At 53.8% G+C, this 26,426-nt stretch overlaps 1 protein-coding gene across 1 annotated transcript in view; it reads right to left on the bottom strand.

The window, feature by feature from the left end:
• The window catches only part of SDK1 (sidekick cell adhesion molecule 1), a 136,810-nt gene that overhangs the window by 85,252 nt on the left and 25,132 nt on the right, over nt 1–26,426 (bottom strand). Inside the window, exons 5-9 of the mRNA XM_025380758.1 lie at nt 23,818–23,921; nt 20,564–20,634; nt 8,445–8,580; nt 6,964–7,023; nt 4,213–4,314 (exon numbers count right to left, since the gene is read on the bottom strand). Coding sequence (XP_025236543.1) covers nt 4,213–4,314; nt 6,964–7,023; nt 8,445–8,580; nt 20,564–20,634; nt 23,818–23,921 — 473 coding nt within the window. The remainder of the gene's footprint in view (nt 1–4,212; nt 4,315–6,963; nt 7,024–8,444; nt 8,581–20,563; nt 20,635–23,817; nt 23,922–26,426) is intronic.

Genomic DNA, 26,426 nt, shown 5'->3' with positions numbered 1-26,426 from the left:
CATCCCCAGCCAATCAGCAGCACCTGCTCCCCAGCCCGAACGCCCACCAAACTGTCCTGGAAAAGTCTAACCTCTGAGCCCTCAGGGAGACTGACTCCAGTGAGAATTCTGGTTGCCCCACGTGGCTGGGCTCTAATTAAACTCTGTCTTTACTGCAATACCATGGGCTTAGTGAACTGGTTTTGTCTGTGCGGCAGGCAGGAGGAGCCTGCTGGGCGGTTACATTCCCTTGTGTGAACCCCGGCTCCTGGCGCTGCTCCCCGCCTGCCAGGGCCCTAAAGTGGATGCACAGCTTCTGCCAGCCTGTGCACCCTCACCAGCTCTGCCTCTCCCTCCCTACTGCCAGGAGCCTCAGGAAGGAGCCCCATGGAAAGACCAGCCCAGGACATGAGTGCCTGTGTGGCAGATGGTGACAGTGTTATCTGCTGTTATGGGGACAGAGCCACCCGTTCCTTCCCCCTCCCCTTCCTCAGGATGAGGAGCTTCTGATTAGCCTTCCCTGCAGCCCTGCGATGAGACACTGATTCCACCTGCCTTCATCTCAGTGCATCTGGGAGGCCTTGTCTCCAGGACACGTCCCTGGGTGCAGGGTTTCCCCGGCTGCTCTCCTGCCCTGTGGAAGTTTGGGATTTGCCCGAATGACAAAGATATTCTGAGCACCTGTGGCAATAACCCTGGGGTGAGGAGCTGTTGGGGATGAAGCAGCTGTGGTCTAAGGGGGAGGAGCAGCATTAGAGAGAAGACAGTCCCGCTGCTGGGGGGAAGGCAGAGCTGTGCACGAAGCACCCAGGATACAGCACAGAGGAGAAATCTCAGCCCCACCTAGAGGGAGGGGACAGAGAGGGCTTCCTGGGGGCAGCAGCAGCTGCTCCTCCGGGGATAAAAGCCTAAACGGCACTTTGGGAGGCTGAGGTGAGCAGATTGTGAGGTCAGGAGATCGAGACCATCCTGGCTAACACGGTGAAACCCCGCCTCTACTAAAAACACAAAAAATTAGCCGGACGTGGTGGTGGGTGCCTGTAATCCCAGCTACTCAGGAGGCTGAGGCAGGAGAATTACTTGAGAGCAATTCTCTCAAGTGGAGGTGGAGGTTGCAGTGAGCTGAGATCATGCCACTGCACTCCAGCCTGGGTGACAGAGCAAGACACCATCTCAAAAAAAGAAAAAAAAAATGCAAAAAGGGTGCTTCAGGCCTCAACCAAGTTAAACTGCAGGGGCTGCACAGGGCACTCCGGGCGGGTATCACGCTGTGGGAACCGGCTCTGCTGACTCTCAGCACCTGCCTTCGAGCTCTGTGGGCAGTGCAGCGTGGCCACGTGGAGCTTGTGTGTGTGCGTGGAAAAGGCCTTGGTGGCGTGGGCACAGCAAGTAGGCTTTCCTTTCCCTTCTGTGGGACTGCAAAGGGTGCAGGTGGCAGAGCCCAGGCCTCTGGGCAGAGGTGAGTCATGTGGAGGGCATGCGTATGTTGAAGAGGAGGGGGCGCAGAAGGGCAGGCCTCTGGAAGGGAGGGCTAGAGCAGGGACATACATGTGGGGAGGGGAGGGAAGGGAGATGGGGGCCCAGTGGGGAAGGGAGAAGCCACATCGCACCGTGATGCTAACCTCAGAGGCCGGGCCCACCTGCAGCCTCTGCAGCTGCCTCCCCACACCTGGGCTGTCTCAGCTCCGCACTGCTAAAAAGCCCTTTGCTCCCCCACTCACAGCAGCACACTCACAAGTCTAAAAGGGGGAAGGCCCCTGAGTGACCATCCCTGGAGGAGCAGACACACCAAATATGGTAAATGCATGCAATGGAATATTACTGAGCCATGAAAAGGAAGGAAATTCCGACATCTGCTACAACTCGGGTGAACCTCAAAAACCTCACGCCGAGGGCAAGGATCCAGACACAGAAAGACAAGCATCGCACGGCTCCATTTGTACGAAGTACTGAGAACAGGTGAATTTGCAGTGACAGAGAGTAAGTGAGAGGCTGCCCAGGATGGGAACAGAGGGAATAGGGGGCCTGCTTAATAGGTATGGGATTTCTGTTTGGGAAGAAGAGAAAGTCCCAGCAGTGGATGTTGGTGATGGCTGCTCAACATTCTGAATGCCGCTGAATTGCACACAGAGGATGGTTTACATGTTACACGCATCTTACCACAATGACAGACCCATATGGTCTGGATGTGTCCCTGCCCAAATCTCATGTCGAGCTATAATCCCCAGTGTGGAGGTGGGGCCTGGCGGGAGGGGATGGGGACATGGAGGTGGGTTTCTCATGAATGGCTTAGTTCTCATGAGATCTGGTCATTAAACATGTGGCACCTCCCCCTCGCTCTCGCTTGCTCCTCTTTGTGCCGTGTGAGATGCCTGCTCCCCCTTCGCCTTCTACCATGATTGGAGGCTTCCTGAGGCCGCCCCGGAAGCAGAGACCACCATGCTTCCTGTGCAACCTGCAGAATTGTGAGCCAAGTAAACATCTTTTCTTATAAATTACCCTGTCCCTTTACAGCAGTGTGAGAAGGAACTAAGACACAAACAGCACAGACCCTAGAACTGGAGCTGGGTGCTGGGCACAGAGCTGGAGCCGGGCGCTGGGCACAGACCTGGAGCCGGGCGCTGGGCATCCAGTCTCATTGCCGCTTGGCTGGCCCTGGCGTGACCCCCCCAGTTTCCCACGCCACCCGTGGCTTCCTGAACCCCTTCCTGGCACCCCTCGCTTGCTGAAGCTCTTTTCTCTGGACGTCTGCCTAGGTCCCTGACACTCAGGGCCTGCCCAGGTGCCCTGAGCCCCCTGGATCCTGGCGTCCTACCCCCGGGCACAGGTGAACCCTAAGGCAGAGCTCCGACACCCACACATGCTGCTTGCAGTTCAGACACTGCGGTTCCCGATCCTCCTGTCCCGTGCTCCCCCCATGCCACAGGCTGACCCACCCCCAGCCATGGGGGCCAACTGGGGCCCAGTCACCTGAATACAACTGGAGAGCACAGAATCTGCCATAGTCACTGTCTGCAGTGACACCCACCCGTTACTGATGGCACCCTGACACCCCTTCCTGACAGCACCCTTGGCCCCACCATGGGGGGGCTCTTCTACAGCCAGGTCCATCCCTGAGGGAATACCGAGCTGTACCTCGGTGGCTCTGAGTGACCCCTTTGAACACATTTTCGTGCAAAGAGAGGCAGAAATACCCTATGCTCTTGGTGCCTCTCTCCATGAATCCTCATTTGTATGCAAATACTGCTTGGCCATTCCGGAAAAAATCTGCTGGGCTTGACCCTTGGTGCTATTGATTGGTTCATAATCATAACCCTTCCCAATTGCAAAAGGTCATCTGATGTGTTTCCCTCCTCTGGCCCCCGCAGTCCGCAGCTCCTGCTGGGCTGAGCCTCTGTCCTCAGGGACACTCTAATTATTTCGGAACTGAAGCAACACCCTTCTAAATCTGCACCAGCGGAACGGAGCAGGAACACCAGGCTCTGAGTGAAATCAGGGAACTCTTTCAAGTCACCATCCAGCGAGGAGGGTGAGCTTCTGTGGTCTCCTCGGCCGAAGGGAGGGCGTTGCTGTCATTACCTGAGGCACACTGGGCCCAGAGAGGGATAGGGACAGGATCTGATCTAAAAACAGACGTTGCTTCCCACTATGAGCCCCACAGAAGGCAGAGTCCCTTAAATCGGACCCGAGTCACATCTTATCTAAAAGGGGTGGAGACAATGGCCCATGTGGCTTTCCCAGACCTGCGCCCGGGGGTAGGACGCCAGGATCCAGGGGGCTCAGGGCACCTGGGCAGAGAATGGGCTGTTACCAGGTTACCAGGCTGGTTCCGGTCATCAGGCCACTGCCGAAGCCCACTGAAGGACTGATGCAGATACAAACATTTACCCCTCCCGATAACGAGGTTCCATTTCCCACACACCTAGATCCCCACTGAGTTAACGCCACGCTCGTAGAGCAAAGCCACAGTAAATATGACGGCCCCAGGTATCCAACAAACCCTTGAGGTCGCAAAAGCAAGACTTGACCATTCACTGAAGCTGTCAGGAAATCCCACCTCTCAGCTGAGCCCATCTTTTCCTGCCAGTGGCATGGAGACCTCAGCCCTGGCAGCAACGTGTTCAAGGAGGAAGAACACTGCTGGACACCTGAGGGGCTTGGGCACAGCATGCTTGGCTGTCCCCACCACTGTGGCCCTCTCTGGCAGTGGGGTTGGAGGTGCACAGAGCTTACCAGCCTCGCCGACAAAGACCTCCACGGGTGCGCTGGCTGGGCTCTCACCAATGATGTTATAGGCAGTCATTATTACTTCATAGCGCCGGTACTTCTTTAAATCTGCAGGGTTGAAGGAAACACGGATCAGCTTCCACCAGGACACCTTCTGTTCTTCCAAAGTTCCCCCTATGAACCACAATGAAGCAAGTAGCACCCTCCAAGGAGAGGAGCGAGGATTGTTAGAAATCTGTGAAATGCCTGCATCTTCTGTGACCAGGGCACCCTTCTTCTCTCCTCCATATTAATTAAGCACCCACCACCTTTAAGAAAAAGACGCATCCATCCTGTCCTGTGTTCAGGTAAAAGGCAGCATGGGCATGGAGCTCCCTCCTCTAAAGTAAAGGATTTAGAACAGGGGTCCCCAACCCCTGGGCCACTAACCATGACCTGTGAAGAACCAGGTTGCAAAGCAGGAGGTGAGTGGCGGGTGAGCGAGCAAAGCTTCATGGGTATTGAGAGCTGCTCCCCATCTCTTGCATTGCACCTGAGCTCTGCCTTCTGTCAGGTCAGCTTAGATTCTCATAGAAGTGCAAACCCTAGTGGGAGCTGTGCGTGCGAGGGATCTAGGTTGCGTGCTCCTTATGCCTTGCACGACCTTGCTCCCTCGCACATGCGGTTCCCAATAGGGTTTGCACTCTTACGAGAATCTAATGCCTGATGATCTGTCACTGTCTCCACTCCCCGCAAGATGGGACTGTCTAGTTGCAGGAAAACAAGCTCAGGGCTCCCACTGATTCCACACGATGGTGAGTTGTAGGATTATTTCATTCTATATTACAATGTACTAATAATAGAAATAAAGTGCACAACAAGTGGGATGCGCTTGCATCCTCCCAAAACCATCCACCACCACCTGGTCTATGGAAAAACTGTCTGCCACAAAACCCACCCCTGGTGTCAAAGTGGTTGGAGACCCCTGATGTAGAATACAGAACATAACCTGGGCCTGCCTTTTGGTTCAGAATCTCTCCTTGAAATTATGCACAGATGGAGTAAGACTGTGGCATTGAAAATGGAATGTGGAAAGACACTGGTAACCAAAGGCCTCTGAGACCTTAGTGGCCGTGTCCTGGGAAAGAATGGGCGTGGGCTGCCGCACACAGAGAGCTCCCCGGGGCAGGGGGCCAAGCGCCAGCTCTGCAGTAAGTGACAGGGTGAGAGTCGTTGACCTTTAAGCCAAAACATTCTGGAATGTTCTCCCACTGGTTAACACTGCTCTGTGGGTGGCTTGGCTTTTCCGAGGCCCTGTGTGTGTGCCTGGCACCTCTGTGCTGGTGCGGATGGTGGTGCGCTTGGGCCATGCTGGACCTGTGCTGCCCTGCATATCACCCCCACCCCTGCAGGATACTGGAACACAGCAGGCTCGGGGAGGGCCAGCCCCTCCCTCCTGCCTGGTCCACTTCCCAAACTGGCCAAGTTCCCTGTTGAAGTCGATCACATTATGGCTCCATGTCTAGTCCCTGAGTTGGATTTTGAAACTCCTCCCTAGCTAGGAATCAAAGGAGAAACAACACGGTTTGTTTAAAGGGCGAAGGGAGGCTGAGCGGATAAACAAAATGTGGTCTTTCATTCGACAGGATATTATCCAGTCTTGACTAAGATTCTGACGCCTGCCCTGACATGCATGGACCTTGAAGACGTTAAGCTCATGAAATAAGCCAGCCACGAAAAGACAAATACTACATGATTCCCCTTCTACAAGGTCCCCAGAGTTGTTGAATCCATCCAGACAGAAAGTTGAATGTGGGTGCTGGTGGGGATGGAGTATAAGGAGTTAGTATGTAACAGGGACAGTTTCAGTTTGGGAAGATGAGAAAGTTCTGGAGAATGATGGTGACGGCTGCATAATGGCCTGAATGTGCTTAATGCCACTGAACTGTACACTTAAAAATGGTTAAGAAAGTCCATTTTCTGTTATATGTATTTTACCACAATAAAAAAAGAAAGAGGCTGGGTGCAGTGGCTCATGCCTATAGCCCTAGCATCTTGGGAGGTTGAGACAAGAGGATCGCTTGAGTCCAGGCATTCAAGACCAGCCTGTACAACATGGCAAGACCCTGTCTCTTAAACAACAACAACAACAACAACAAACAATTAGCCAGGCATGGTGGCACAAGCCTGTAGTCCCAGCTACTTGGGGGGCTGAGGCAGGAGGATCACTTGAGCCAGGAGTTCAAGGCTGCAGTGAGCCGTGATTGCGCCACTGCACTCCAGCCTGGGCAACAGAGTGAGACTCTGTCTCTTTAAAAAAATAAAATAAAATAAAATAAAAAGAGAGAGAGAGAAAAGAAAAGAAAAGAAAAAAGAAAGAGTTTTGAAATTATGAACAGATGGAGTAAGACTGGCATTGGAAATAGAATGTAAAAAAAAATAGAATGAAAAAAATAGAATAAAAAAATAGAATGAAAAAAAATAGAATAAAAAAAAAAAAGGAATACAGAAGCTGGAGAGATCTTGTTCTATCTGGCTTTCCTCTCTGTCCCAAACTTGAAGACCAGATATTAGTAAATTTCCCCAGCCTCTGTTTCTAGAAGCTTCCTTTCCTATCTCCCTGGTGGTTTGGTATGTGGAGACACAGTGTTTGAGAGGCGATTCCAGAAACTGGAACCATTAATCCAGGCTGGTTTTCCCTTGCACTGAGAGGCCGGCTGGCTCTGGGCACAGTGTGTGCGCCTCGCGGCGTGGGCTTCCCGCTGAGAGCGCACTTACGTGTTAGTTCACACATGGTCGATGTGGAGCTGCTGTTCACCGTCTTGAAGCTGCTTTGGGCTATTGGGGTAAGCAAAGCAGAAAGGCGGTTAGCACGCAGGGACACGGCCATTGCAGGAGATGTGCGGCAGGAATGAGGGAGACAGGCGCCTTACTGGGATGCCAGCCACTGCCCACGCTGCACCTCCCAGGGCAATAAAGACTCCACTGCCACCCACGCTTTCCACCCGCTCCCAGTGGGGGCTGCCACACCTCCTCATAAACACAAGGCACCCCAGTCCCAGACAGGCAGGGTGCCCTCACCACTCCGATTCAGTGAAACACATTAGTTTTTGGCACAACTTAGTGCCAAGTGGCAGGACACCTTTTCTCCCAGTCACCCCAGGGCAGCTGCAGCTGACTCATGCTCATGCAGGGAGCCCCGGCTGGAGGAGCCGAGCAAACCACCACAGGGAGAGCTGCGCGACCAGGTGCATAAGTCCAGCGCATCCCGGGGCCTTCTACTGTGCTGTGTTTTGATTTTGTGACAAAGCCCAGGGAGATGGTAATTGTCTGGTGGTCAGCAAGGGCCACCTTCGGGGTGTGCCAACAGTGCAGACCACAGTGCTGCAATTTCCCATTTCCGACACTCATCAACACCATGCCTGGCGCTGTGTTGGGGTCAAGCTGTGTGAGCTCAGGAGCTGCCGCCGTCTGCACACGTGGCCTTATGGAGGGAACCAGGTGCGTGGAAGGCCCCGCAGCTGGCTTTGGCGAGTGAAGCAGGCAGCCCCGATGCCATGGGGACAGCAGAAAGAAGGAGGGCGCTGTCCACACGGTGTGTTCTGGAGCTGCTCCCTCCTCTGTCCCCGGCACGAAGATGTCAAGGGGCAAAGAATATTTTTGTGACACCATTTGCTGGGTGCCAGGAAATGAACCCCCTCTAACCTCCGTCCAACAGAGGAGGGGTGGGAGTGGGCAGCCATCCCTCCCCAGGGTTCTAGAAGCTGCCTTGAAGGCAGCTGGGCCCTCGTCTGAGCAATGATCATGGCGCAGTGCAGGCCGAGCCAAGATCAGCCCGAGGGTGAGCACCACGGGCTCCATGCTGAGGCTGTGCCTGGTACAGACAGGTGGGGCCTATCCCTGGACTTGGGTTTTGCAACAGGTTCCCACTGGCCCCTTGCCTCCATCTCAGGCCCCAAAGCCCTTCCCCACTGACGCGGGGAGCATGCAGTCCCTGGAGGCCTGGCAACCGCTCTCCCCTTAACACAGTCTGTGGCAGACAAGGCCCCTCTGCCTCCCGCAGCTGCACCGGCCTGCCGCACACCTGCACTCCGCGTGCCCCTGGTGGGTAAACCTGCCTGCTCCCTGTTCCCAAGAGCAGGGCTGCCTCTTCTCTCAGCCTCCTCCACGGCATTTCCCACCATTATGTGCACTAAGCAGATGCCGAGGGTCCCCTGGGACCCTTGCTCCCCGCGCCAGGACAGAGGGGACAGTCTCACCTGTGAGCTCAGCACGTAAAGCTATAGGGCTTTTGAGCGTCTTGGCCTCGGTGCCTGACCCAGCTTCATACTCCAGCTCCCGGTAGTAGATCCTGTATCCCTGAAGAAGGCCGTTCAGGCTTTCGTCCCTCGGAGGCTGCAAAGACATCACACCGACTCGGTCACACGACGGGAGTCAACCCAGCTGGCCTGCAGCGGGGCTCACCTCCACCCGTTTAACTAGCCAGCTACACAGAAGGAAGTCGCGGGTTCCAGCGACAGGTGTCAGATTCGTCAAGAGGAACCCAGGCAGCTCCCAGGGCACAGCACCGAGCTGTGGAGCCACTTTCAGAATGCCGGTTTTCACGTGCATGTGTGTGGGGACATGAGCACTTTGTCTCCCGTCCAGCTCAAATCCTCAAATGAGCCCCCAGGTTGGGGCAGGAGTCTGGGGACAGACGCGGATGGCGAGGAGGTTGGGTGCTGTGTGGTGAGCCCAGAGCAGGGTGGAATCTCGAGAGGCGGCCTGCTCTGAAGTACCTACCAGCTGACCCCACCCTCCCTCTCAGCCCCCGGCCACCCAGGCTGTGACTGCCTTACCGTGCCCCTCACTGATGCTTCCCCATGCCAGGCCACCCCCACTGTGCCTGACTCAGGCCTCAGGCTGGAATCCCCTTGGCCCCTCGTACGATGGCTGGCCCGGCCTATCGCCTTGCGGTGTGGTGATCTGTTTCAGCTGCCCCAGGCAACCAATACACCCTTGCCATCCAGCTCTCACCCTGCAGTTCTTACCAAGCCATGGCCAGGCACTCATTAGATGCACATTAGACTCCCATGGAATAGGGAGCATAGGCAGATAAGAAGTGGAGGTTCAGGTCTTGCTGGAATCTAAACACAGGAGTTGTTTTTGCACTCATCTGGGTGCTGACCCTCCGAGCATCTGGTCTCTCTTCTTGGGATACTCAGATGGGAGATAAGGAACAGGAACCTTCTAAGCTGTGACCAGGAGATGGCTGAAGATGAGGCCATGGAGCCTCGTCCAAGGACGGATGTGCACGGAACTTCTGGTGCTGTGCTCACTGTGAGGCCCTCACACCACAGCACCATCCTGCTCCCTGGGCAGAGCCGCAGCCTTGCCACACGAGAGTCCCTTTGCTGTGGGTTGAACTGTGTCCCCCTAAAAGACACGCTCAAATCTAAGCCCTGTCGCCTGTGAACCTGACCTTATTTGGAAATAGGGTCTTTGCACGTGCAATTGGTGATGACAGGGTCATACTGGATTAGGGGGAGGGTCCTAATTTGATGAGTGGAGGGAAATTATGAGAAGAGGGAAGTTTGGACACAGGACACACAGGTGGAACAACCAGTGAAGATGGGGACAGAGTCTGGAGTAATGCATCTGTAAGTGAAAAACACCAAGAGTTGTTGTTGGTCACTGGAAGCTGGAAGAGGCAGGAAGGATCCTCCCTGGAGCCTTCAGAGGGAGAAGGACCCTGACAACACCTTGAGTTTGGACTTCTGGCTCCCAGAGCTGTGAGAGAAAACGTTCTGCTCTTTCCAACCACCTAACGCGTAGTAACTTGTTTTGCGGGCCCTGGTAAATAACACATCCTTGCATCCAAACTCTCTCCGATCCTCACTCTCTGAACCCAGGCACCAAAAGGGGTTGGTTCAGAGAAATCGCTTTCTCTTTGGACTCTTGCTACTCACGAGGCAAAACCACACGTGGAGGAAGCGGTGTTCTTTGCACCCCAGGCTCTCTGATAGAATGGCTTGGATAGTGAGGGGGGCTTGCACTGCGGTAGCAACGAGGAACGACACTCACTCACACATGCAGCATGTGACACGCACACACCAGAGGGGCACCGTGTGTACCCAGCGGACTCAGGAGGTTTTCCAAAATGAGGTCTGCGACCACGTTAGCTCAAGCAGCCCCCAGGTCACTGCCATGCAGGGCTGCCAGCAGCCATCCCTCTCTGTGGACTTTCTGACTCCCCTACAATACTCCCAATTCAGCAAAAGCACGAAGGGATATAATCCCCCCGTAAGGCACAGAAAAGCATAACGGGAACACCTGAGTGGACTTGCTGGGTCTTTGCAATCCACATCCGAGGGGCCCTGCAAACCCACACCCTTAGACACCACTCCAGCCTGGACACAGCTCCACTCCTGGCCTAGGGGTGTTTGACCCCAGTGTGCAAACCCAGGGGCTGAGAGAGCTGTTGTTCGGGGGGCTGCATCTGAGTCCCCATGGTGTGCTTGTCAGTGCCCCACAGCCCTCTTCAATTTTGCAGAAAGTGACAAGGGTCACGTATCCATCCTGTGGGCTGCAGCCCCAGGTCCGAGGACTCCCGCTGCCCACCACGGAGCAGAGACGGGGACACGGCGCTGCCTGGCATCTGGCTCCAAATTCTCAAATGGAAGGTGGAGTTGGGCTAGTATCTGGGAGGGACTTTTTTTCTGCTGGCTTTTCCTTTTTCTCTCTTTACCCTTCATTGGCTACCACCAGCGGCTGAGGAGACCTTGGTGCTGGCTCTGCTCCAGCCTCTCTGCTCTGGCCCCGGCTGGCCGCCTTCACAGGGCCGGGGTGTACTCAGACACCAGGCCAGAACCGCTGAACCAGAACCCGGGACTTCAATGTCAAATGAGGCTCTCTTGTTTTTGCTTTTTTTTTTTTAAGCTATAAAAAAACAAGACACTCCGCTAAATCAGAATCTGAAAATGATGGTTCTGGAATTCAGATGTAACTGGGCATCCCAGGTTTTCTCTGGATACCCGCTCCCTCCCTGGCACTGCTTGCCTTCTGTCGGGACAACCTACAGATGGAAATGCCTTTCAAAGCGCCTCCAGTAATAGCGCTAGAGAAACAAAGCAGAGAGTGAGCCAGCACAGATGAGGGTCTCTCCAGGGTGCAGTGTACCCGAGGCAGCGGCAGACGATCAGCAAGGCACGGCAGGGTCCCTGAGGCACGTGGCCAGCACATCCGTCCACACCCTGTGGCCACTGACCACTTTCTCCAGCAGGGAGCCCTTCACCGGCTCATGGGGTTCCCAGCACTGCTCAACTTGCCAGGAAAACAAAATAAAACCCAAACCTGAGTCTGGGAAGCTGAGAGCTGGCAGAAAAGGAAGGAGGAAGAATGGGAGGCACAGTCCAGAAGCTGGATGGGGGAGCAGGCGGGGGAGGCTACAGTGTCTGCTGATTGTATTAAATGCTCTTTTTCTTTTCTATGATTTTGACGATAGAGCAGCGTTTGGGATGCCAGCAATAGTCACTCACAGGTGTCCTGCACTGCTCCTTTGCTCCTTCTCCAGCTCCCCCATCCCAGGCCCCCAGTCCCACTCTGCACCCCTTCCCTTAGGGCTGGGCATGTCAGATGGTCTCCTAAAAACCGGGGTGCTGACGGGGTTCGTGTTCAGTGTCCTCCCTGTGGAGTCTACAGAATCGCGTTCAGAGCAGCTTTTAGGTTTTCAGTTGTTTTACTCCCACTCTTTAAAAATTAGTCCCTTGTGCTAGGAGTGGGCACCGGTCAGCATTGCATGCAATTACAAACTGGCTCCAGACAGTGTCGTGGTGAAAGCACCACCAGAGATGTGGGGGCGTGGTGGAAATCCTGTGTGTGCATAACACACACACACACACACACACTTGCACATCCACTCACATCACCACACAAGGGGGTTCCAGGTCATCTGCTCTTTCTTTTCTTTGAGACAGGGTCTCACCCTGTTGCCCAGGCTGGAGTGCAGGGGTGCGATCAGAGCTCACTGCAGCCTCGACCTCCTGGGCTCAAGTGATCGTCCTGCCTCAGCCTCCTGAGTAGCTGGGACTACAGGCCTGCACCACCACACCCGGCTAATTTTTAAATTTTCTGTAGAGATGAGGTCTCACCATGTTGCCCAGGCTGGTCTTGAACTCCTGGGCTTAAGTGATCCTGCAGTTTGCTCTTTCAAACTCTAGCCCTGGTTACTGAGACTGAAATTAAAACCCTTATTTTGTAAGGCATCCTTCTTCAAACACAACTGTTAGCCACATTGAAATAGAAGGTTTACTTAACCTCCTTTTTAGAAGAAATATAATGGATGGAAAAGTTGGAAAAGTCAGTATGTGAGACTGAAGAGAGGCGATTCTCCACAGGTCATCTGGCTTTCAGAGAGAGGAGACAGAGTGGTTTCTGCACTGAGCCACAAGCAAGTGTTCTCCATGGCTGTTTGCTCTCCGTGGTCATTCTGCTGACTACGTCCACAGGGAGGGAGGGCAGTGCCCGGAGCCACCAGGAAGGCCTGGTGCTCTGGCTCCTTGAAAAGCTGCACCTGTCTCCTCACACTGACTCACCAAGAGCTCAGGGCATCTTATGGGGGGATCACAGACAAACACTGAGCTCCGCCACTCGGAGAATGTATTCCAGCCTTGCCATCTCATTGCATCTATGAGATCTCCTGAGCTATCGTGCACCAGGTGTCAGGGAGTGAGTGAGGAAGGCGGCTCTGAAGCCTCAGAGAGGGCGAGCTCTGCAGGGAAGAACTGGAGGATAACTGCAGGGAATGGTGTTTGAGCTGCCCTTGGAGTAGGAGGCGGCTTTTGATGAGGGGAGAAGGGCTGGCCCTCTGTGAGGCGGGCACGGTGCCTGGTATAGCCCCACTAGACGGGAGTGAGGGGTGTGAAGGGCAGGGGCAGGTCTGGGTGGGTCTAGGAGCAGCAGCCAGGCTACGGGGACAGTTCCCAGCGCCTGAACCAGGACTACCCCAGGTTCCAGGTCAGTCCCCACTTGGGTGGGCTCCCCAGAAGGAGACTGGCCGGAAAGGAGCTTCCTCCAATCCACTGGAGCCACGGATGGGCTTGGTGGGTTCCTGGGTTACTGCTATTCCCGGTAACAATCAGTCTTGCAAAATGCACATACAGGAGCCCTTTGCTGAAGGAGCCCCAGAGACTTCCAAGACCCTGGGGGCTTCTGACTTTCCTCTCCCGGGCCGCTGACAAGCACACAGAAACATGTCCCTGCTAAAGGCTTTCACCCAGCACGTGGCTGTGCACCCAGAGAGCCTGCTTTTTTTGCCCAAGGCTCCTGGTCCACCCAGATGGTCCCAGGTGGTCCTGCTGGGAGTCCTGTCCTTGCTGTTCACACTGGTGGTGGGGTGGGAGTGGCTGGAGTCTGGGCAGTGAAGATGAGAGACCTCAGCTTCCATTTCTGGACTCTGGACTGACTATCAGCAGGACAAAGAGGCGAGCAGACAGATCAAAAGCTTACAGGCGGGACTCTGTAAGTACCAGCCAAGCAACCTCACCCTGAGGTCGCCTTCAAAGCCTCCCTCTCGCCCCAGATTAGACCCGCGGCAGCTCCAGGCACTGGGACCTCAGAAGGAAGACTGCAGAGGCCTCCAGCCAGCTCTGCAGATACACAGACGAGACAGGATTACAGAGAGCGCAATTTACTTTTGGGGGAGGAGGGAAGCTCCGGTGGGGTGGGGAGCGCTGGATTCAATTCACCAAAACTATCAACTAAGCAGGAAGTTAGGAGGTTGAGACGATAAAAATGTTCTCCCTGGGGACCAAGTGTGGCTTCCCAGCCTCTGGGGCGGCGGGAAGATGGAGGGGAAGGGGCCGAAGGTAACTGATCTTGGACTTGCAGATATTTCTAGCCAAGGTGAATGAGACGATTTAGAGTTATGAGAAAAGGCCAATCTCCCTTGCCCAACAGACAAAATGTCCATGAGCCCCCGGGCTGGGGCCACATATGGCCCACAGGCTAACTGATGCTGTCTGCACCAGAAATCCCTGAAGAGTCAAAATGCATCCCCTCCCAGCAGGCGTCTTCCAGGCTTGGGGAGGGGTTACAGGCGGCCATACCCCCAGAGGGTGGCTTCCTTGAAGGCAGCAGCTGGCGGAGGCCACTCTGTTAGCAGGTGCCATCTTCCCAGTGGGAGCCTCACTTATAAAGGGCCCGGTGCCTTCACGGAGATGCCCAGGCCTGCCCGCATGGGGTTCTGAACTGGGTTCAACCACATTTCCCATTCCTGGACTTTGGGATTAACCTGTCTATAATCCGTGAAACAGGCTCTCCAACTCCAGAGGTGCTTGGAGGCATCAGTAGGGTAGCTCCATGGAACCCACAAGGTCAAGGTCAGGCTCTAGATTCGGGTCCTGGCCTTGCAGCCACCTTGCAGTATAAGCTTGGGCTGGCTGCTCAAACTCCCAGGCTCAAACCCGTGCCCACAACAGGCAGAAGTCTGGCCAGATGGTCTCCAGAGTATTATACGACTTTAAACAAAAGGTTCGCTTTCCACCTCAGACCCGTATCCCCAGCCAGCCCTTCGCATGTCTCTGACTCTGCATATGCCCAGGGGCAGGCCATGTTCGGGTCTTGTTCATGTTTAAATGCCCACAGCACCTGGGCCAGGCCTCAGCCATGACGGATGCTTAGCCAGAGCCCTGGGGTGGAGTGGGACTTGCTGGAGTTCAAGATGACCTCATCTGTGTGTCACTGCACCCTGGCTTGGCCATCTGTGTGGAGAGAAGCTTGAAGGGAACTGGGAGCCCCACCTCAAAACACCTTCCCTCGGCCTGCCATGCCTCAGAAATTCACCAGCAGCCTTCTGGAGGTTCTTCATTTTTCAAAAGCCTGTTTGTTTTGTTGTTGTTGCTTGTTTTTTCCAAGATGGAGTCTCACTCTGTCGCCAGGCTGGAGTGCAGTGGCATGATCTTGGCTCACTGCAACCTCCTGGGCTGCTCACTGCAGCCTCCCGGGTTCACGCAATTCTCCTGCCTAAGCCTCCCAAGTAGCTGGGACTACAGACACGCACCACTATGCCCAGCTAATTTTTGTATTTTTAGTAGAGACAGGGTTTCACCATGTTGGCCAGGATGATGTCAATCTCTTGACCTCGTGATCTGCCTGCCTCAGCCTCCCAAATTGCTGGGATTACGGGCATGCCAAAGCAAAAGCACCTGTTTAAATGCAAATGACCTGGTAGGAGCGTGCCTGGGTTTCATCACCAGGTAGGGGAGGCAGGAGGAAGTCAATGCTCTGGGGAAGACCTGGGAGGGTGGGCATCTTGGAGGCTGCAGGGTTGAGTGGAGGGAAGGCCTGGGGGTGGGAGCAGGCAGGACCTGCATGGAAAGCCTCCCTCCTTCCAGCTGCCTGCACAGGGACCCCTGGGCCCCTTGCCATTGCTGGCCTCTGTGGAACTTCCCACCCAGCTCCCTCTGCTGAGGTGGGTAGCATCAGGGCAGGACCTAACTCTCCCAGTTCTAGAGACAGGGAGCTGGGCTGAGGGAGGCTCAACCACGTGCCACTGTCTCCTGCAAGTTCAGGTAGAGCAGGTGCCCAAATCCCAATCTGATCCGGCCACCGTGGTTCCCCCGGGCATCCGAGCTTTCACTCTCCATCCTGTGCCTTCTGCTTTGTGGAAAGTAGGACAGGGATTCTCTCCGGAGTTTGTTCCTGATGGTTCTGAGAGCACAGGAGGCTCTACACGCAATCCCCATTAGACACAACACCAGCGATGTCACCCGTGAGCCTTTCCTTGGGCTGTACCAGGGGCCACGAGCTTCTCCAGCCTTTCACCACAGGAGCCCATCCGTCCCACAAAGCGCGTTCAGATGCCCCTCCAGCCAGAGTTAGTTTTGTTCCTTCTGCTGTCTTCCTAGCAATGCCTTATAGAGCCCACCACGCTTAATGAAAGCTCTTCAGATTCTGCGGACTGCCTCGGTCCCCTCCAGAGCTCAGCACCCCATGCAAGAGCTGGTCCTCTGTGGGTGATGGCACAAGTGGAGAGAAAAAGAAACAACTCCAAGATGTGTGAAGCGGTGGGATGCCTCCCCGCCTTTGCCCAGGCAGATGTAACCCTCCTCTGGGAAGGTGCCTGTTACACTGAGAGCCTCCCGCATGATGTAATCAATTGCTTAGTAATTTTTTCCTTGCTAGAAAACAGCCTCAAAACCCACTTACAGGCTGGGCACAGGGGCTCATACCTATAATCCCAGCACTTTGGGAAGCCAAGGAAGGAGGATCGCTTGAGTCCAGGAGTTTAAGACCAGCCTGGGAAATACAGTGAGGCTGCATCTCTATGAAATCTTTTAAAGAAGTAGCCAGGCATGGTGGTGCACACCTGTAGTCCTAGCCACTGGGGAGGCTGAGGTGGGAGGATCTCTTGAGCCTAGGAGTTGGAGGCTACAGTGAGCTATGATTGCTCCACTGCACTCCAACCTGGGTGACAGGGAAAGACCCTGTCTTTAAAAGAAAACACAAGGCTGGGCGCAGTGGCTCACGCCTGTAATCCCAGCACTTTGGGAGGCCAAGGCGGGTGGATCACCTGAGGTCAGGGGTTTGAGATCAGCCTGACCAATATGGTGAAATCCCGTCTCTACTGAAAATACAAAAATTAGCTGGGCATGGTGGTGCAGGCCTGTAATCCCAGCTACTCAGAAAGTTGAGGCAGGAGAATCACTTGAACTCGGGAGGTAGAGGTTGCAGTGAGCTGAGATCGCATCACTGCACTCCACCCTGGGAGACAGAGGGAGTTCTAATCCTTAGTTTTCAAACAGAACTGGACCCCATGCAAGGCAAGGATTGACTGTCCTACTAAGAAGAATCAAGCCTGACAGTCTACTATGGGAGGCATTTAAATGGGTCTATAGCCTTGAAATTACAGCCCGTGTTTGCTTTTTTTTTTTTTTTTTTTTCCGAGACAGGGTTTTGCTCTTGTTGCCCAGGCTGGAGTGCAATAGTGTGATCTTAGCTCACTGCAACCTCCACCTGCTGGGTTTAAGCGATTCTCCTGCCTAAGCCTCCCGAGTAGCTGGGATTACAAGTGCCCACCACCATGCCCAGCTAATTTTTGTATTTTTGGTAGAAACAGAATTTCACCATATTGGCCAGGCTGGTCTTGAACTGACCTCAGGTGATCGACCCGCCTCAGCCTCCCAAAGTGCTGAGATTACAAGCGTGAGCCATTACGTCTGGCCCTGTGTTTGCATTTTTAAAGAGATTACTAAAAAAAAAAAAAAAACAAAAAACAAAAAAAAAACACGTTTACAGGTGAAACATTTTATTTGGAATGCAAATCTATATTTAAACTGAGTTTCTTTTTCTTTGTTCTTTTTGTTCTGATGCAGTAAATTACTCATAATTTTAATTATACTTCAATTGCCTGGCAGTTGACAAGCATTTATTTCTACAGGACGTTGTATTGACCACCTCCTGTTCGTGCAATTAGTTTGTTCTGTTGGGCTCTGGAGGGGGATGGCTGAGGCACACACCAGCCCAGCTCCTCCAGGCGGCACTAGGCACGTCCCTGAGCTGTCCAGCAGCACCAAGGCGGGGCTCAAGCTCTGCACCATCCACTGGGGCCGACAGCAGGTGATGCCTTCACAACCCTTGTTTGGTGGAGGTGACGCATCCCAGCCCTGACACTCACTGCCTTTATAGGAAAGAAGCTTACCTAGGTGAGGTATTGGCAGGCTGCTGCTATGTCGACAAAGAAAATGGGAATTTTCTGGTAGGATTCAGCATGGTACAAAGTGCCAATGTTCTTGTGGTCGACCGTGTTGGTGCAGGTTAGGAAACAAGCACTTGGGACTTTGTGTTTCCATTTTGAATGTCTCTGACCTCCCACTGGAGACGTTCACGGGAGTCAGGGCTGAAGCTCGGGTCTGGGGGTCTGGTGGGCCCCAAAGACTGCAGATGCTGCATGAGACCTGAGCTCAGCTTTGTGACCTTCTGTTCTTACAAAGGAGGAACCCGGAGCCAGGGGTCCTCTCAGGGCCACAGTCGCCCAATGGTAAGTGTGGGTGGGTCCTTTGTCACTTTGCCAGTGGCTCCCAGACAGATCAGGGGCTGTGGCTTCCCAGGGGCAGGGGTGGGGCCCAGGCTGTTTTCTTGGTTCCCACGCTGGCCCCCTTATGCTCTGGTAAGCTCAGCAGGGTTGAGTGCCACAGAAGCGCTCTTCCAGTTCCACCAGGAGACGCTGGGACATTCTTTCATGCCCTGGAAATGTTCCTATCCTACCCAGAGAAGGTGGATCCCTTAGCCAGACAAAGGCAGCCGGGACGCAGCCCTGCACACCTCCATGGACACTTGAAGGAGATTACACGCTCTTCACAGAACCCAGCTTGTTAAACGCCCACTCTCTATCCCTCAGATAAGTGGCAGTAGCAAATGATATGCGGGTGAATCACATAAATTGCCACTTTCATACCTCAAACATAGTCATATTTCATAGGATCATACAGCAAGACAGGGGAAGCGGAGCCGCTCCCAAGCTCCCCTGGCTGGCCCCACCCACGGCCCAGCCAGGCTCTGGTCACTGGGTTCCTCTCTTGCATCTCTAGCACCACGCACCTCAAGCCCATGCCCAAGAAGGCTGCGGCTGGCGCTGCTCACTCAGCACGTCTCTCTCCCGGCCCAGCAGGTATCTCTGGCACCTACTGTCCTAGCCTGGGCCTCGTCCTCCGTGCTGCAGAGTGAAGCCACTGCTCTTTGGAGTGGCCCCTCTGCAGGGCCCTGGAAGACGCTGTCTGGGACACCTGCTGGTGGCCTCGGCTGTGTTTCCCAGCATCCCGTCCATTTCCCGCAGCCCCTCCTTTCCCCAGAACCCCTTCCTGTCTCCCCCTTCCGTACCAGTGGAGGGCATGTGGCTGGGAAACCCCCTCGCTCTCCAAGGCCATGTCCGGACCATTGTTCCCCTCTTGATTTTCTCCTGATTTCCCGAACCATCATTCCCACCTGCTGCCTCGGGCACCCTGCCATTGTCCTTGAGGACAGCATCAGCTCCGAGGAAAAATCTCGCGCCCACCAGACTGCCCTCCTGACCCCAGCCCAACCCCAGCTCCCAGCAGCTACTCCTAGGCTGACCTGGCCTCGCGCCGCACCTGCCCCACGCCAGCCCCATCCCACCATGTTCCCAGCTCCCTGGCAAGGCAGCCCCCACTCTGGCCGCGGGAACTTCCCTGCGGGCCAGTAGCTTCGACTCTGCCCTTGCGCTTGGCCCCCTGCCGGTCCGTCTGTTGTGTCTGTTGCCAAGCCAAGTTCCAGCCCTGGGGAAACTCAACATCTGCCTGCCCCGGACCCGGGCCACACGGCGCAGCTCCCCACCCCACTCTTCAGCTGGGATCTCCCTGGGGCCTGCAGCCCTTCCTTCGGCAGTTTTGTCCCTCTGTTATATTTGTCGTCAATGTACTTGTTAGTAAGCATTGCCCAAAATTGAAACTAATGGAAAGAGACGGCAGCGTGTCCTTCAATGCCTTACTGGAGAATTGTTGAGCAGGCCCACCAAGGAGTCTGTGATTATCTGGAAGAACATGCCTTTGTTTGACTCACTGCGCACTGGAGATTAAAGACCCAGACTTAGCCAGGCACAGTGGCTCACGTCTGTAATCCCAGCACTTTGGGAGACTGAAGCGTGTAGATCACCTGAAGTCAGGAGTTCAAGACCAGCCTGGTCAACATGGTGAAACCCTGTCTCCACTAAAAATACAAAAGTTGGGTATAGGGGCATGTGCCTATAATCCCAGCTACTTGGAAGGCTGAGGCAGAAGAATCGCTTGAACATGGGAGGCAGAGGTTGCAGTAAGCCTAGATTGTGCCAATTGTGCCATTGCACTCCAGCCTGGTGACAGAGCAAGACTCTACCCCAAAATAATAATAATAATAATGATAAATAAAGACCCAGACTTCGAGAAAATACGTACAATCCGTAGATATTTTGTTTGGTTGCAGATTACTTCTCTAGAAAAGCTAACTCCAGTGGTTGCAGTTTTACTGCCCTGTAGGGCAATAACCAATTTGTGTATACATAGAAGCCTTGCTCCAACATCCTCGGTGAAATGCCGAGACATACCCAGTTCCTCCAACACTCTCAGACTGACCTCCCCATCCTGCCGGTCCTCCTGAATAAGGGGAGTCAAGTTCACTCTCTGCGTGCATCGCAGTCCTGCTTCCCATGTTTTGGAAATTACACTGAGATGATAATTGACACCATTTCCCCCTCACGTTTGTGAGTCTGAGGGGGTGTCTCCTTGGTTCTACACTCAAACGCTTAGCTCAGGGCTCCACTTGCAGTCCATGTCCAACCATCGTGGCTGAATGTGCAGGGAAATGAGAACACATTTGACAAAATGCATGTGATTCCCCGCGCTCTTACCTGCCACTGTATCAGGACAGAGGACGTGGTGTGTGGCGTTGCTGAGACAGATCCCGGGGGCTCTCCTGGAACTGAAACACACAGGAGAGAAAAGCGGGGATCAGGGTGGTTGTTATGTTCTGCCGCCCTTCCCAGGGCCACCCTCAGGGAGTGTGGGAGGCTGATGAGCCCTGCCTCCTTCCTTCTCCAGGGGTCCCCTTCTCCTGCCCTTCCTTGGGGCTTCCCAGAGCTTCTCCTTCAAAGCCTGTGCCCGGGATAGGAGGAACCCAACCCTAACAATGGCCCTGAGAAACAGACCCAGACTGGGCTCTCTCTGTGGTGGACATTCTGAGAGCCGCCCCTCCAGAGACGCTGTCCTGGAGCTCTCTGGCTCGAGACCTTCCCTGCAGGGCTCAGATCTTCTGGGAGAGGCAGGGAACATATCTTTTTTTTTTTTTTTTTTTAGATACCTAGGTGAGAGCTACTTTTCCTGAATAGGACACATGATCATGCCAGGTCACTTGGTTTGAAATGCTAAAGGGCTGTCAGGAAAGGGGGTCAATTTCTGGTGAGGCTGCAGCTGGCTGGGACAGCAGGGTAAAGTAAAGAGGGATCTGCCATGGTTCTGCTCTGCTCTGTGGAGGGACAAGGTTGGTTTGACCTCTGCCCATGGCCATGCCCTGCACTCTGGCCAAACTAAACTTCTTGTCATCTGCCACATCCAAGAGATCTTCTGTGCCCCTCTTCCCTGCCTCCTCTGCTCCCTCCAAATCTGTGTGGTCCTGTCTTGGCATATTGAACTGAACTCTTAGCCCTCCCCAGCTGTAAGATCCTGGGGGCCCAGCAGAAGCACGACATGCATTCTACATCCAGTCCATATTCACTGAACGGAATGAGGATCTTCCCACAGGCCTGCTTGTGCATCTAGCAGATGCCTCTCCACTCAGAACCCAAGATTGGGTCCCAGGGTCACCTGCTCTGTGATTTTCCTCTGGACCTGAGAGGCACCCCCTCGTCAGCCCTGGCAGTGCCTGCATCAGTCACACCTCCACCGTCCCTGTTCTGCTTTAGGAATGGGTCTCCCTCCAACCCTCTTAATCTCCTATGGTTCCAGCTTAATGGTGGGCCCTCTAGCCAGCTTCCTGACAGCCATGGTGACACAGCAGTGCCATTACAGGGAGTTCTCAATGTCCTCGAGTTGTGAGGTTGTGCAGAGAAATAGAAATCACTGTAAAAAGAAACTGTTCATCAGTAAACCGTACACATACTCAGAGGACTCTCCCTACCATGCCAAGGGTTTCCCAACCCCTGGAGAGAGTCTGTGCCTGCCAATCTCTAGATAGTGTAAGACAATACAACACAAATACAATGCAAATCCATTGCAAAAAGAAAACTGCACATCCCAGGAAAGACGATGACAAGATAGGTGCATCAAAGCCTGATTTGAATATCAAAGGATAAGAAAAGCCTCCGGAGTCTGAAGAGGCCCTTGAATTTTTTTTTTTTCAAAAATGGTCCTTTTGGATGCCACCCTGGAGGGCAAAGGAGGCTGTTGCACTTTGCTCTCACACAATCTGTCAGAGAGATTATGACAATGACATCAGCTCGTGTGGGTTTTTGTTCTTTATTCTAAGATTTAGTGCTTAGTTGCAAACATTACCTCAACTGTGTTAAAGGTAAGGTTAAAATGAATGCATTTATATAGTTTTTGTTTTGTAATTTAGTTGCTGCAAAGCCTTTCCCTTGTGGTTTAGTGTGACATTGGTCCCCACTTTAAGTGGGGAAGGCTTTTCCAGTTACAAGTAGCCTGGGCCTCCAGGTTTGCTACAATAAAGCTTTGCAGTATTTGCATGTAACCTGCACACATCCTCCTGAATACTGTAAACCATTTCTAGGTTACTCATCAGTCCTCCTACCATGTTCTAATTTATAACACTGTTATATAACAATGTTACAATGTTATAATTGTAGGCACCCTTATGAGTGATCTAGAAATTGTACAATGTCATAATACTCTCCAAACAAATACATAGTTGTTACACTGTATTTCTTTAATTTGTATTTTTAACTTTTTTTCTGAACATTTCAATCCACAGTTGGTTGAATCCAAGGATGTGGGACCCTTGGACAGTGAGCTCCTGGGGCTGATCCCAGCTCCTCAGGGCCCAGCAGGGTTCACTAAGGCCCTGGACCACCCCATACACCCAGGGCGGCTCCTCTCCGCCTCACTGGCTTTCCCCACAGCTCCAATAAACCCCCAGGATTTGCGCTCACAAAAGAGTTGGGCGAGAGGCAGGAGCCACAGAAGCCAGACAGTGCTTTTCTAGGGGCAGGTGCACTTTTCCTGGGAGCACAGCTGGCGCCTGTCGGAGGCTCTTGCGGGTTCTGCTCTGCTGGGAGTGCAGGGTTTGCAGCAAAACAGCCTCTGTGAGTTGCTGAGAAGCCAGGAATGGTTTGCTCAACTCCTCTGCTGGTCCCTGAGGCCAAGGGAGGCCTGTGTGGGAGAAACCACACTTTCAGGTCACCAAGAGAGCAGAACTGAAGATGTGAGGTCATAGGGTGAGCCAGTTGGAAATTGGTTTATTGGAAAATTCTTCCACTGGAGCATTAAATGGAAAAGACAGTGCTTTGGGGGTAGGCTGCGGGAATGATGATGAAGCACTGCTGGGTGAACTAAGTGCTGGGTTTCCGGCCTGGGAGCTGAGCTATTCCCCACCATCCATTCTTTTCCATCCCACCCGTCCTGTGATCACCGCTGGACGCGGCTGATAGAGCTGCCTCCTGGGCTCACCACAGGCCTGGGCCACACAGAATGACAATCCATCTTCAGGCCCAACGCCGCCGAGATAGGATGGAGCAGGTGAAAACACCACCTGGAGCTCTGAGGAGACCTCACTTCCCATCACTTACCTGCGCTGTTGTCAAAGAGCGGCTCGTGAATGAGAAAAATTGGGAAAATCTCTTAAAACCCAGCTACCCGCTGACATTTATTTTTAATGACCCTATCAATTATTCAATTTCTGGGATGCTAATGGATAGTAGGGCCTTTGGAAGCCAATCAAAGAGCCTTCTATTCCATTTGGAAGCCCTTGAAACCTTGATTTATGACCACAGGCTGTGCGGAAACCCTCCGAGCTGTCTGTCACTAATGGAATTCTACTGCTTGCCACCGCTCCCTGGTGACCCCTTCCTGGCTTAAGACGAAAGTGGGGCCTAAGTGTCTCAGGCTCCAGGGGCAGTGGCCAGGAACACAGTCTGGGCCCTGGGTTGCTCACCATCCTGCAGCGTGGTCACCGCCTCTGTCTCCGAACTGAAGTCGCTGTCTCCAATGTCATTGGTAGCTTTCAGGCGCAGCTTGTAGGAGGTGAAGGGCCTCAGTCTGCAATGTGGAAGAGACTGTGACTGCGGGGGCCCTGCCTCCCTGTCCTGCCCTCAGGCGCTCCTGGTGAAGCCCTGGGAGGAGGGGCAAATCCCTCCCCTGCCCTGAGAGCTCTGGCCTCCTGTGTGGGCCCGAGACAGGTCAGCAAGGAGGCTGTTCTTGGGTTGGACTCAATCACTTCCTAGGTGCAGTGAGCAGGGGCTTTAAGAGGACCCTGGACCTGTACTGGGAGGAGCCTTTGAACACCTGGGTGGTCGAAATCCTCAGGGAGAAAGGAGCCGCACAGAGGGCAGTGAGTGCAGGGCGTCCTGGCCAGGAGGAAGATTCTGCTCAGGGCTCCTCGGGGAGGCACTGCCAACCCCTCACTGGAGCCACCCCTGGCACTCCGGTGGGCACATCACTGCTCCCCAAGGGATCCATAGAATTCCTCAGGAAGCGCTAATACCCTGGGCCCTTGTGCTGATCCAGAGCGTAAAATGAGTTCCCGCCTGATTCCCACGCTCCGTCCTCCTGGAGCTCTTTACTGGCCAGGCCCAGCCTCGCAGGGCTCTCTAAGGTCCACTTCTTGCCCGGCTGCAGGCAGAGACCCACCGGCCCCGCATCCCTACCATTCACTGGGGCTGACATGGTGCCAGGCACTTGGCAAGTGCAACCCCTTTCAACCCACGCGAGCTCTGGGAGAGGAGGCATTATTATTCCCATTTCAAGGATGATAAAACGGAGGCCCATTGCTGCAGGACTAGTAAATGGCAACAGTCACATGTCACTTTACAAAAGACCACATCCTGTCAAGCATCCAAGTGAAAAATGCCCCCAGCCCTTCGATGGAGATTTTAATGGGACTAATGCTTGCCTGAGGTGCCTTCTGGTGTTAGCACTTCAGGCCTACTTCCATCTGCTCACTCACCTTCCTTCCTCCCTTTCTTTCTCCCTCCCTCCCCTCCTTCCTGCCTTCTCTCCCTTCTTCCTCCCTTCCTGCTTTCCTTCCTTCCTTCTTCACTTCCCTCCTTCCTCCTTCTTTCTCTCCCTTTCACCTCCCTTCTCTCCTTTTCTCTTCCCTTCCATTCCCTCCTTCCTTTCCTTCCTTCCTCCTTCCTTCCTTTCCTTTCTTCTTCCCTTCCCTCCTTCCTCTCTTCATTCCTCCCTCCCTCCCCTCATTCCTTCTTTCTCTCTCTTCTTCCTCCGTTCCCACTTTCCTTCCTTCCTTCTTTCCTTCCCTCCTTCCTTCTCTCCCTTCCACCTCCCTTCCCTCCTCCCTTTTCCCTCCCTTTTCTTCATTTCCTTTTTCCTTCCTTCCTTCCATCCGTTCAGCTATTCCACATGCAATGGGTCTCCTGTGCCAAGCCCCATGCCATGTCTGAGACTAGACTTCAGCCAAACTCTTTTGTGCAGATGATGCTGGGATCTTGGTGAAGCCCTAGCTAGTCAGGGACCTGCTCTGCAGCCCATGCATACTCAGTCACTGGCTGGTTCCTCTCAGATGCCCTTTATTTGACTTCCGAATGAGCAAGTGAGGAAGTTGCTCTGTTCTCCTCCCTGGCGGGCAGTGGCTCTTCATAGATGAGGGCTCAGTTTCCAGACCAGAAAACTCGGGGTGCCTCAGGACTCTCAACCTCTGTTACTCATGTCTAAAAGTCTCCTCAACTATCACTCTAAGCCGAAGCCCTCATCACCTGAAACCCAGTCTTCTGTCCTCATTCCCAACGGAATCTGTAAACCAGTGCCTTTCAAATGGAACCCTGTGGACCCCCAGGACTCTGAAGCCTCTGACGTCCAGAGCCCCACATGGCCCGTATCAGCCAACAGCAGCTCCATGCCCATCGGGTTTATGCATTTGGGCTGGGTCATATTTGGCTTAAGGGAAGGATTCTGCTTTTTAGAAAACTGATAACCATTTTTGGAAATCATGATCAGATGCTATTCCTGCCTAAGACCAGGTGACAGTGTTTCTCTACCAGCTCACACCTCAAGGCATGCTTTTCTACTGCAACCCTCCAGAACCTGGTCTGGTCTTGCTACTTCCCAGTCCCTGACCGCAGGCACATCTCAGCCCCTCTGCACTCAGCGTCCACAACTGGAAAAACAGCCACAGAAGGCAGCTGGCCTTGGCCCCAGCTTTAATGGAGATGCTTCTGAAGTCCGACCACAAAATGACCTTTGCTCCACATTTCTGGGAGATAGCCTTTGCTAAGTTAAAACAAACAATCTCCCCTCTGTTCCTAGCATCCTAGGAGTTATTTTGTCTCGTCTGGGTGATAATCACGTGTTTTCTCCCGTGACCTCCCTGCCTCATCCACCTGCGCCTCCCACCATAGCCCCACTGGCTCCTTCTCCTCCTGTACCAGGAGGCAGCAGAGTGGGCATTAGGAACGTGGACCCCAAATTAAAACTGCCTGGCTTCCAGCTCCCAGTTAACCTTGGACAGCATACTTTGCCTCAGTTTCCTTGTCTGGGCTGATAATAGCACAGGCATCATGAAACTGATATGAGGCTTAAACTCAGGTG

Source organism: Theropithecus gelada, chromosome 3, assembly GCF_003255815.1.
Source record: "Theropithecus gelada isolate Dixy chromosome 3, Tgel_1.0, whole genome shotgun sequence".
Taxonomy (NCBI): Eukaryota; Metazoa; Chordata; class Mammalia; order Primates; family Cercopithecidae; genus Theropithecus; species Theropithecus gelada.
The sequence above is the reverse complement of the archived record's forward strand: the minus strand, read 5'-3'. Positions and strand labels throughout refer to the sequence as shown.